The 12,523-nt window shown below is 52.7% G+C and overlaps 1 protein-coding gene across 5 annotated transcripts in view; it reads right to left on the reverse strand.

Annotated features, from left to right (window-relative positions):
• The window catches only part of NOTCH2 (notch receptor 2), an 80,764-nt gene extending 78,249 nt beyond the window's left edge, over positions 1 to 2,515 (reverse strand). For 3 of the 5 annotated variants that reach the window (XR_012899299.1, XR_012899298.1, XM_075916324.1), the window contains exon 1: positions 2,359 to 2,514. Coding sequence is in view for 3 of the 5 variants with exons in the window: in XM_075916324.1 (XP_075772439.1) it covers positions 2,359 to 2,416 (58 nt within the window). In the remaining 2 variants the exon portion in view is untranslated. Of the gene's footprint in view, positions 1 to 2,358 lie in introns of all 5 variants that reach the window. The other 2 variants (XM_075916322.1, XM_075916323.1) reach the window with 2 other exon arrangements.
• Between the last annotated feature and the right edge of the window lie 10,008 nt (positions 2,516 to 12,523).

Here is a 12,523-nt window from a genome sequence, read left to right on the forward strand (position 1 = left end):
CCAGCCTTTTCACTTGTGTCTGTTTTAGATCTTTATCTTTGCTTTGCTAAAAAAACTCCTATCTGGGTTTACTATAGACAGGACTTGCCATGCACTAAAGAGAGTGTGGCACTGAGGTGAAGCTGGGGCACTGCTCCAGGGAGGCAGTAGAAGAGTGAACGTTGTGTGGGTACATGGAAGAGAAGGGACCCGGCACCTGAGTGTATCAAAGGGGGGGCAGCCTGTACAAGCAGAAGGTGAGGCCCATGGACCCTGCAGCAGAGCGCTTGTCCTCCCAGTGGCTGGCAAATTTGAGGGAATCTTCCCCTTTGGGCACAGACGAGGCTGTCTCATGCTGCGGGCAGGTGACAGAGATCTGCCCTGGATACCTCTCTCACCCCCAAATAGTGTCACAAGTGCAACATGCTAAACACGCAGAAGTCAGTGAAAACTCCAGAACTGGTGATCTGGGCCCTCAAGCGGTACTCTGCTCTGCTCCAAGAGGCACAGTAAAGTCAGCACAAGTACTTTAATTCCCTGTATTGTTACCTATAACACTTTACATTAGCAATGAATTACATTTCATATCGCAGGGTGCTTGTCTATGCACTCTGTGCTTCCCTAGCCAAAACAAGAGACCCATGTTTTTCCACATCGGTTTCTAGTCCGATATCCTGCCCGGCTCCCATGCACTGCCACAAGCAACTTGTAAACACAACAGGGAACCCAACAGAGCACCCCAACCCCAAGTTGCCATTATTGATTTGTAGAGTTTCATTAACACGTCTGAATTTGTACTGAGGCAGGCTGGCAGTCTCCCTCCATCTCCCTGTCTGGGGGGCTGGCAGAGGCAGTGGACACGCTCCTCTTCCCATGCGCATCCCCACACTTGTGGGGCCAGGCGTGGGAGGTTACGGGGGTGTCACCCCACCACACTCGTTGCAGGCCCTGAGGCAGGGAGGCGCAGAGGTCAGATTCCAAGGGACACAAAGAAGGGGAGCTGGGATGATGGGAGAAGAGTGAGCTCCCCAGAGACCCCCAAACCAACGAGACCCCCTGGGCAACGGGGCCAGAGCAGGCCCCTAAATAGTACTGCATGGCAGGGAGACCACACACCCTAGAGACCGCCACACCAACGGGACCCAAAGGAGACGGGGCAGGGCAAGGTCCCCTGTGCGGAGGGGCCCCAGGACAGGGGCAGGGACAGTCGCACCAAGGGGCCCCACCGAGGGGGCCCAGGAGCCAGGGCAGGGGCAGTCTCCCCGGGGGGGGCCCAGGACCGGGGCAGGGGCAATCTCCCCGGGAGGGGGGGGCAGGAGCGGGGCAGGGGCAGTCTCCCCAGGGGGGGCAGGGGCAGTCTCCCCGGGGGGGGCAGGGGCAGTCTCCCCGGGGGGGAGGCAGGAGCCGGGCAGGGGCAGTCTCCCGGGGGGGGGGCCAGGACCGGGGCAGGGGCAGTCTCTCCAGGGGGGGCAGAGGCAGTCTCCCTGGGAGGGGGGCAGGAGCCGGGCAGGGGCAGTCTCTCCGGGGGGGGCAGGAGCCGGAGAGGGGGTAGTCTCTTCGGGGGGGCAGTCTCCCCAGGGGGTGGCAGGAGCAGGGGGGGTAGTCTCTCCGGGGGGGCAGGAGCCGGAGGGGGGGCAGTCTCTCCGGGGGGGGCAGGAGCCGGAGGGGGGTAGTCACTCCGGGGGGGGGGCAGTCTCTCGGGGGGGGCAGGAGCCGGAGGGGGGGTCTCTCCGGGGGGGGGGCAGGAGCCGGAGGGAGGGGTCTCTCGGGGGGGGGGCAGGAGCCGGAGGGAGGGTAGTCTCTCGGGGGGGGTGCAGGAGCCGGAAGGGGGCAGTCTCTCGGGGGGGGCAGGAGCCGGAAGGGGGCAGTCTCTCGGGGGGGCAGGAGCCGGAAGGGGGCAGTCTCTCGGGGGGGCAGGAGCCGGGGGGGGCAGGAGCCGGAGGGGGGGGTCTCTCGGGGGGGGCAGGAGCCGGAGGGGGGGGTCTCTCGGGGGGGGCAGGAGCCGGAGGGGGGGTCTCTCGGGGGGGGGCAGGAGCCGGGGGGGGGGCAGTCTCCCGGGGGGGGCAGTCTCCCGGGGGGGGGTAGTATCTCGGGGGGGCAGTCTCCCGGGGGGGGGCAGGAGCCGGAGGGGGGGTCTCTCGGGGGGGGCAGGAGCCGGAGGGGGGGGTCTCTCGGGGGGGGGGCAGGAGCCGGGGGGTCTCTCGGGGGGGCAGGAGCCGGGGGGGGGTCTCTCGGGGGGGCAGGAGCCGGGGGGGGGGTCTCTCGGGGGGGGGCAGGAGCCGGAAGGGGGCAGTCTCTCGGGGGGGGCAGGAGCCGGAGGGGGCAGGAGCCGGGGGGGGGGTCTCTCGGGGGGGGGGGCAGTCTCCCCCCCGCACTCACCCGGCGCCCCGCGGACCAGCAGCAGCAGCAGCGCCCCGAGCGCCGGGCCCCCCCGCATCGCCCCGAGCGGAGGCAGCAGGCGGCGGCTCGGGCCGCGCGGAGCGATCGGGGGCCGCGGCCGGGAGCGGAGGGATCCGGGCTCGCGCCGCCCGCCCCGCCCCGCCCCGCCCCGCCCCCGCTTCCTGCGCGCCGCCCGCAGCGGCCGGTAGGGGGCGCCCGCCGCGAGCCCGGCACCGGGGGGGGCCGCTGCACCCCCCCCGGGAACCCGACAGCCCCCCCCCCGTCCCCTCGCCGGGAACCCAGCTCCAGCCCCAGCCCCCCCCCCCGGGAACCCAGACAGCCCCCCCGCCACACAGCGCCCCCCCCCGCCAGGGAACCCAGACACAGCCCCCCCCCGCCACACAGCGCCCCCCCCGCCGGGGAACCCAGACACAGCCCCCCCCCGCCACACAGCGCCCCCCCCCCCCCGCCGGGGAACCCAGACACAGCCCCCCCCCGCCACACAGCGCCCCCCCCCCCCGCCGGGGAACCCAGACACAGCCCCCCCGCCACACAGCGCCCCCCCCGCCGGGGAACCCAGACACAGCCCCCCCCCGCCACACAGCGCCCCCCCCCCGCCAGGGAACCCAGACACAGCCCCCCCCCGCCACACAGCGCCCCCCCCCCGCCAGGGAACCCAGACAGACCCCCCAACCACAGCCCCCCCGCCAGGGAGCCCAGATACTGCCCTGCTAGCCAGGGAATCCCTGGGGGGGGCTGATACAGCCCCCCCGTCACAGGGTCCTAGGGGGGAGCCAGATATAGCTCCCCAGTCCAGCCAGGGAGCCCGGGGGCGGGGGGCAGGCACAGCCTCTCTTCCCTTCCAGTCTGGGAAGCTTGGGGAGCAGGGGAAGCCAGACACTCCATGGTAGGCAGACCAGTGAGGGGGTGAAGTGGGTCAGAGCGTAAGGGAGTTAGACAGTCCTCTACCCCAGGGAGCTGGGGGAACCAAAGGGCCCTTCCCCAGGGTTCGGGAGTCCTACAGGGGGAACTCCACCAGGGCAGGGTGCAGCGCGATGCCTGGGCTCGGAGGCACCCCACCATCTCCAATGGCAAGGAGCCCTGCTCTCTAGGTCTCAGCATCCCAGCTCCCTCACTACAGGTGAGCAGCCAGCATGCTCCAGGCCCTGCCTCCGCCAGGCCCCGCTCCCCATAGACCTGTATCTGCAGCTTACCCAGCCCACCTCAGCTTTGCACCACACACACTTAGACATGTTTACAGTGAGAGTAAGAGCAAGTTTATTTAACCATGAAGACAGATTCAAGTGACAGCCAGTAGCGGTACTGGAAACACGTGGCTCCATTTATAACATGTTCTAGAGCCCCAGACTTAACTGCATTCCTGCAATGCTCACCTGACATCCTTTCACCCCTGTCCCTTTTCCACCAGGCTAGTCACACTGACTGCTTTCCTCCTCTGCATGCCTAGCTGGGATTAATTCCCAGCACTCCATTGTCTTCACTCCCAGGCAGGATCCCCTCCTGCTGTTTTGTTTCTTCTGGTAAGTTTCCACTGGAAGATTGCACAATCCCTCGATTAGCATTCTGGTTCTTAATCATGCAAACAGGCCTACACTGAGAAACAAACAATGCCCAGTAGCACCTGACCAGGCAGAGAGAGGAATGTTTGCTTTAAAGGGACCTGGCAGAGATGTCACCTGCTGGTTAAACTTCCCTGAGAACATCATTTTCTGTTTAGACACAGCTCCTAAAATACTATCCATCCATCCATTTTGCAGCGATTATGCTGTTGAATGGGCTATTGGCTCTTGGTAGAGACCTCACATACCACCTGTTGTGGAAGTACATTGTCAAGGCTGTTCCCCACTCTGGCACATCCGCGTATCTGACTGTGGAGGGGCACATTCACGCTTTTGTCCAGCTGCAATGTCACCAAAGATCCTCAGCTCCAGCATCTACTGGGCAACTGCTTTTGGCTCCAGCTCTTGTGGCTCAAACCTTCAGTCAACTCACAAAGTTCAAACTATGGATGTTAAGTAACAGTTAATTGACTAGTCAATGGAATTTGCATGGACTACTCAACTAGTTCATACCCACTTCCACATTCCTCCTTTGAAATGTACAAGAGCCCCTGCTGAGGCTTTTGTACATTTCAAAGGAGGAATGCAGAACTCCCTGTGCAGCCCAGGGCCCGCGGGAAGTCCCATTGACTCTGGGCTGCATGCAGGGACCAGCTTTGAAAAGTATGAGTCCCAGCAGGGGCTCTTGTGCATTTCAAAGTGGCAGCGCAGCATGGAGCCCGGGGTTAGCAAGGAACTGCAGATTTGAAATGCCACGTGGAGCTAGGGGCTCCCCAGCTGACGCTGGGTTCCACTGAAATACTACATAGAGCCCAGGATCAGCTAGGGAGTCCCCAGCTAACCCCAGGCTCCACATGCAACAGTGCCACACAGCTGATCCCAGGCTCAGCTGTGCGGCACTGCCGCTTTGAAGAGCCCCCTCTTTCCCCCCCATTTGCTGCCTCTGAGAGAGGCAGCAAGGAGGGGGAATCAACGGCTGCATCTAGACTGGCAAGTTTTTCCACAAAAGTGGCTGCTTTTGCACAAAAACTTGCCAGCTGTCTACACTGGCCACTTGATTTTGTGCAAAAGCACTGATGTTCTACTGTCCGAAATCAGTGCTTCTTGCGCAAATACTTTGACGTTCCCGTTCGGGCAAAAGCCCTTTTCCGGAAATGTTTTTGCGCAAGAGGGCCAGTTTAGACAGCTAAAAACTGTTTTGCGCAAAAAAGCCCCGATGGCAAAAATGGCGATCGGGGCTTTCTTGCGGAAAACCACGTCTAGATTGGCACGGACGCTTTTCCGCAAAAAGTGCTTTTGTGGAAAAGCATCCGTGGTAATCTAGACGCTCTTTTCTGCAAATGCTTTTAATGGAAAAACTTTTCCGTTAAAAGCATTTGTGGAAAATCATGCCAGTCTAGACGTAGCCAACTAGTCGACTAGTCCTTAACATCCTTAGTTCAAACCCTTCCCGGGGTATCTCGAACAAATCTAAATCTGAGTAATGCTGCTGTCAGGCTACTGAAGTCGTCTTCTACCTGCAAATGCCCAAATATCTGGACTTCCTTTGCAGGACCCTACACTGGCCCAGCAGTGTGCTGCCCCCATTATATACTGTTACCCAACCCTGAGTCTGGGTCTGCACCAGATACATCTGCATTGCATAACACACTCATGGCTGACTCACCTCAGCTGATTCAGGCTCAGAAGGCTTGGGTCAAGAGTGCAGCTGTCCAGACTCTGGGACTTCCTCACTCCAGGCTTCCAGAGCCCAAGCTGCTCCCTGACCTTTCATCATCTTCATGACGTTCTTTCCAGAATTCTCCATCTTGGATATGTATTTGCAGGGCCTCCTTTGCAATGTTCTCATGAAGCTTTCAGACCTTTTACAGGTCACATTTGGGGCAGCCAATCAGGGTCTATGGTCAGGACAGTTTCTTTCCTCTCCTCACACAAAGTCTTTATTTCCCACAAACTTGCCCAATCCACTTCTGCATTTTTCTAGGCACTGCAGGAAATCTCTCTGCTCTTGCAGTAGAGGTAACAAAAGAGAACGTGTCTGCTCCTGTTGAGATGCTAGCCACAGTCTGGCTGCCTACCCCTCACCATTAAGGCAGATGGGCTCTTCCCCTGCTTCCTCAGAGAGGAGTGTGCACAATCCCACTTCTGGAACCATTATGTAGCAGGGTACACACACAACTCTAGAGTACCCACTTGTGCCTAGGTGTAGTGCCACCAGGCTCTTCTGCTGGCCACTCTTCGCTGGCTTAGTCCTCCAGGCAAGTCACCTTTGTCCTCCCCTCTGGAGTATTATCAGTCTCCCCTGCCTCAGTCTCAGGCAGTCTCTCTCCTCTGTGCTGAGTGTGCCCCTGGAAAGGGAATCTGAGCCCCCCTCTACACTGGGTTCCAATCCAGGGATCCTCAGACTAGTGGCTCGGGTCTAGCTCCCAGACATCACTATTCTTTCCCTCCATAGCTTCCTACCCTGCTTTCCTCAGGCTCCTGCTCTCTCTCATACCAGGGTGTGCAGCTGCAGGCCACCTCCCTGCCTCTGCAGCCAGCATCTTGGTTTTACACAAGCCCCAGTTGTTCCTGCCCAGCTGTGCTTCAGTCTCAGTCTGATTGATTGACCCTGAGCTTGTGAGCATGTGCGACTTTAAAGGCAATTGGCCTCTCCTGCCACCTTTCCCCATGCATTCTGGTGAGTGTGCATGTGTCAGCGCCCCATCCCAGCTGGCAATTTGCATGATCACCTTCTTGGGTATTTCCCAGGAAGTCCTCGACACATATTTCTCCCTAAAGTCCATTCTTGCTTGGCACAATTTCAGTAGAGTTCTTGGAATGCCCAGGCCTCACAGCCCCCTCTAGGAAGGTTACTTAGAATCCCAATCCCGCTAGTACGTGAACTGGGCATTTAAAATAACGCACTCCACAGAAACCTACACTCCACTCAACATGGCCATCCAAGGCATGAAATTGCCATGTCTCTCCCAGTTGTACGCTCATCAGTATGGCTTTTTTCTATTTCTTGGCAACACATGCTTTGGGATACAATTCAGAAGAAATGATCACTGCCCATCCATTTACCATGCCACACCTCTCATCCTGCACACCTTTGCTTGAGTTCCAATTGCCACCCTCCCTTATTGCAGGCAACCCACATCTTTGCATTGGTGTAGCCTAGCATTCTGTTTTCCCCCCTAGTATGAATTAAATTAGATGCTCTTCACTTTCTCTGCTAAGTTCACACTTGGGAAGCAGAGTTCTCTTGGCCCCACAAATATCCTCTGTCCCGTTCACAATCAAAGCTAGTTTCTTGAAATAACAGGTCAAGATTCATAGGTCAGGATGCTGCTGACCTAGTTCGCTGGGCAGATCTGGCATAACTACTAGCACTGGCAGAGAACACTACTTCAGAGCTGAGAATGTGCATAGTATAGGGCACTGAGATGTAAGAATTTCAAAAGATTTGCCAAAAAAAAAAATTGAGACACCAGTAAAAAGTCTTCCTGCAAGGCACTGCGCGGAGAAGCTTCCCGGGGAAAGGAATAAAAGGACCAGCCAGCACCTCCCAGAGTCTCCCTCCCAGGCTCTGAAGCTTCAAAGTAGGGCCCATCATCTGAGCCATGAACCTCCTCTCACAGCAGGCAAAGCAGACTGGCACAGTGGATCTGATTCAAGACAAAGTCGACAGTTTGTGCTGGAGAATCCTGTTCCCGGAGGCTACAGCTACACTACAAACTTTTTCCAGAAGAGGAAATGCAAATGGAGTGCTCATTTGCATATCTTGCACTCATTTGCATATTCTCTTCTGATCCTTTTTGCAGAAGAGGTTTTTGCGCAAAAAAGAATTTTCAGATTTTTTGAGCAAAAACCTCTCCCACAAGAAGGATCGGACTAGCATATGCAAATGAGCGCTCCATTTGTATTTCCTCATTCAGAAAAAGTTCGTAGTGTAGCCATAGCCTGAGAGAGGAACTCCGGCAAGCATGCTCTGCATCCTGCTCCTCTTACCTTCTTCCCCTCCCAGCACGTCCGCTGGGAGGAGACGCACTGTCCTTGCTCAGCACTGATGGGCAATGCCACTTCAGGAGCAGGAACAACGAGAAGTCTGGTGGCACCTTATAGACTAACAGATTTATTGGAGCATAAACTTTCGTGGGCAAAGACCTACTTCCTCAGGTGCATGTAGTGGAAATTCCAGAGGCAGGTATAAATATACAGGCACATGAAAATAAAGGAGTACCAATCAAGAGAAAGGCCATAGATAACAAGGTCAATTCAGGATGAGGCCCACTTCTAGCAGCTGATGTGGAGGTGTGAACACCAAGAGAGGACAAACTGCTTTTGTAGTTGACTAGACATTCACAGTCTTCGTTTAATCCTAAACTGATAGTGTCAAATTTGAAAATGAACTATAGCTCTGCAGTTTCTCTTTGAAGTCTTTTTTTGAATTTTTTTTTTTTGCAGGATGGCTACTTTTAAATCTGCTACTATGTGTCCAGGGAGATTGAAGTGTTCTCCTACAGGTTTTTGTATATTACCATTCCTGATATCTGATGTGTCCATTTTTCTTTCACATAAGGAGCTCACAAAGTATACAAATGCTAGAAGTCTAAAAAATAAGATGGGTGAACTAGAGTGCCTCGTGTTAAAGGAGGAGATTGACACAATAGGGATCACAGAAACCAGGTGGAGTGAGGACAATCAATGGGACACAATCATTCCAGGGTACAAAATATATCGGAAATATATCAGAAGGACAGAACTGGTCATGCGGATGGGGGAGTGGCACTATATGTGAAAGAATATTTAGAACCAAATGAAGTAAAAATCTTAAATGAATCAACATGTTCCGTAGAATCGCTATGGATAGTAATTCCCTGCTCTAACAAGAATATAGCAGTAGGGATCTATTATCGACCACCTGACCAGGACAGTCATAGTAACTATGAAATGCTAAGGGAAATTAGAGAGGCTATCAAAATAAAGAACTCAATAATAGTGGGGGATTTCAATTATCCCCATATTGACTGAGAACACATCACCTCAGGACAAGATGCAGACACAAAATTTCTTGATACCTTAAACGACTGCTTCTTGGCACAGCTGGAACAGGAACCCACAAGGGGAGAGGCAATTCTCAATTTAGTCCTGAGTGGCGCGCAGGATCTGGTCCAAGAGGTAACTATAACAGGACCACTTGGAAATAGTGACCATAGTATAATAACATTTAACATTCCTGTGGTGGGAAGAACACCTCGGCAGGCCAACACTGTGCCATTTAATTTCAAAAAGGGGAACTGTGCAAAAATGAGGTTAGTTAAACAGAAATTAAAAGGTACAGGGACTAAAGTAAAATCCCTGCAAGCTGCATGGACACTTTTCAAAGACATCATAATAGAGGCCCAACTTAAATGTACGCCCCAAATTAAAAAACATAAAAGAACTAAAAAAGAGCCACCATGGCTTAACCACCATGTAAAAGAAGCAGTGAGAGATAAAAAGACATCTTTTAAAAAGTGGAAGTCAAATCCTAGTGAGGTAAATAGAAAGGACCATAAACACTGCCAAATTAAGTGTAAAAATGTGATAAGAAAAGCTAAAAAGGAGTTTGAAGAACAAATAGCCAAACACTCCAAAGATAATAAAATGTTTTTTTAAGTACTTCAGAAGCAGCTAAGCAACCAGTGGACGAGATACAAAAGGAGCACTTAAAGATGATAAAGTAATTGCGGAGAAACTAAAATAATTCTTTGCTTCAGTCTTCACGGCTGAGGATGTTAGGGAGATTCCCAAACCTGACCCATCCTTTGTAGGTGACAAGTCTGAGGACTTGTCTCACATTGAAGTGTCATTAGAGGAGGTTTTGGAATTAATTGATAAACTTAAAAGTAACAAGTCACCTGGACCAGATGGCATTCACCCAAGAGTTCTGAAAGAACTCAAATGGGAAATTGCAGAACTATTAACTCTGGTTCGTAACCTATCCTTTAGGTACCCAGCGACTGGAAGATAGCTAATGTAATGCCAATATTTAAAAAGGCCTCTAAAGGTGATCCCGGCAATTACAGACCAGTAAGTCTAACGTCAGTATCGGGCAAATTAGTTGAAACAATAGTAAAGAATAAAATTGTCAGACACATAAGAACATAATTTGTTGGGCAAAAGTCAACATGGTTTCTGTAAAAGGAAATCCTGTCTTACTAATCTATTAGAGTTATTTAAAGGGGTCAACAACCATGTGGATAAGGGGGATCCAGTAGATATAGTGTACTTAGATTTCCAGAAAGCCTTTGACAAGGTCCCTCACCAAAGGCTCTTACATAAATTAAGTTGTCATGGAATAAGAAGGAAGATCCTTTCATGGACTGAGAACTGGTTAAAAGACAGGAAACAAAGGGTAGGAATAAATGGTAAATTTTCGGAATGGAGAGGGGTAACTAGTGGTGTTCCCCCAGGATCAGTCCTAGAACCAATCCTATTCAACTTATTCATAAATGATCTGGAAAAAGAGGGAAACAGGGAGGTGGCAAAGTTTGTAGATGATACCAAACCGCTCAAGGTAGTTAAGACCAAAGCAGACTGTGAAGAACTTCAAAAAGATCTCACCAAACTAAGTGACTGGGCAACAAAATGGCAAATGAAATTTAATGGGGATAAATGTAAAGTAATGCACATTGGGAAAAATAACCCCAACTATACATATAATATGATGGAGGCTAATTTAGCTACAACTAATCAGGAAAGATATCTTGGAGTCACTGTGGATAGTTCTCTAAAGACGTCCACGCAGTGTGCAGCGGAGGTCAAAAAAGCGAACAGGATGTTAGGAATCATTAAAAAAGGGATAGAAAATAAGACGGAGAATATCTTATTTCCCTTATATAAATCCATGGTAGGTTCACATCTTGAATACTGCGTACAGATGTGTTCTCCTCATCTTAAAAAGATATTTTGGCCTTGGAAAGGGTTCAGAAAAGGGCAACTAAAATGATTAGGGGTTTGGAACGGGTCCCATATGAGGAGAGGTTAAAGCGACTGGGACTTTTCAGTTTAGAAAAGAGGAGACTAAGGGGGGGGCTATAACAGAGGTCTATAAAATCATGGAGAAAGTGAATAAGGAAAAGTTATTTACTTGTTCCCATAATAAAAGAAGTAGGGGCCACCAAATGAAATTAATGGGCAGCAGGTTTAAAACAAATAAGAGGAAGCTCTTCTTCACACAGCACTTAGTCAACCTGTGGAACTCCTTGCCTGAGGAGCATGTGAAGGCTAGGACTATAACAGGGTTTAAAAGAGAACTAGAGACATTCATGGAGGTTAAGTCCATCAATGGCTATTAGCCAGTATGGGCAAGGAATGGTGTGCCTAGCCTCTGTTTGTCAGAGGGTGGAGATGGATGGCAGGAGAGAGATGGCTTGATCACTACCTGTTTGATTCACTCCCTCTGGGACACCTGGCACTGGCCACTGTGGGCAGACAGGGCACTGGGATAGATGGACCTTAGGTCTGACCCAGCATGGCCATAATCTCATGTTCTTACGTAGGGACTGTCCGGTTTGGCCAATGTACATGGCCGAGGGGCATTGCTGGCTCATGACGGCGTATATTACATTGGTAGCTGTGCAGGTGAATGAGCCAGTGATATGTGGCTGATGTGGTTAGGTCCTGTGATGGTGTCGCTGGTGTAGATATGTGGGCAGAGCTGGCACTGAGGGTTGTTGCGGGGACTGGTTCCTGAGTTAGTTACTGTGGTGCGATGTAGAGTTGCTGGTGAGAATTTGCTTCAGGGGCAGGATGACTTTGGAGAATGGCTACGTGTCTCTGCCTGCCAGGCCTGCAGGAGAATGTCATCCTGCTGAACTGGTTCTGACAGACTTTCCCAACGGGACCCAGGCCAGCCTTGAACCTGAACCCCCCACCATTGCCCCTGACCCACCAGTGCCCCCCTCAAATCCATCTGCAGCAAGGACCTGACCAGCCAGTTGCATCTTGGGCTCCCTGATCTGTGTCTGTGTTGCTTCCTGTGTTTGTTGGCTCTCAGTCCCTCCCTTTCCAGAGCCACCTCAGCTCTCCTTTCTCTAACCCTCCCACTTGAGGCCAGAGTGCAGAAATGAGGTTGCCTCATTTCCCAGCAGGCCCTGGAGTGTAAGTCCTCTCCAGCACGAAGAGCCTGGCATCAAAGAGAGCTCAGAACAACTCTGAGTCAAAGGCTGTATCCGCCAACACCCTTGGCACACGTTAGTTTCGTGGCTCGACTCCTGCGGGATTTGTCCCCTCCATCGCAGTACTAACGTTCAGACAGAACAGTACTAATTGGTAACGAATGTACAAATGAACCTATAGAGCACAGACCCTGTCGCTTTCTCCAAGTGTCTGCTGAAGAAGTGGGTTGTGCCCACAAAAGCTCATGATGCCATCGACATTTTTTGTTAGTCTCTAAGGTGCTGCAGGACCACTCGTTTTTAAAGTTTTTTCTGATCCCCTTTGTTGGATGAGAGAGATCAAGGGCTGGCATCAGCTGGCTATGCGGAAAGCTTGTTCTGCGAAAAGAAATTACATTGTGGCTTTTATCTTTCCTCCCAGTACCCATTCCCCACTGA

Source organism: Pelodiscus sinensis, unplaced genomic scaffold (genome assembly GCF_049634645.1).
Source record: "Pelodiscus sinensis isolate JC-2024 unplaced genomic scaffold, ASM4963464v1 ctg121, whole genome shotgun sequence".
Classification (NCBI taxonomy): domain Eukaryota; kingdom Metazoa; phylum Chordata; order Testudines; family Trionychidae; genus Pelodiscus; species Pelodiscus sinensis.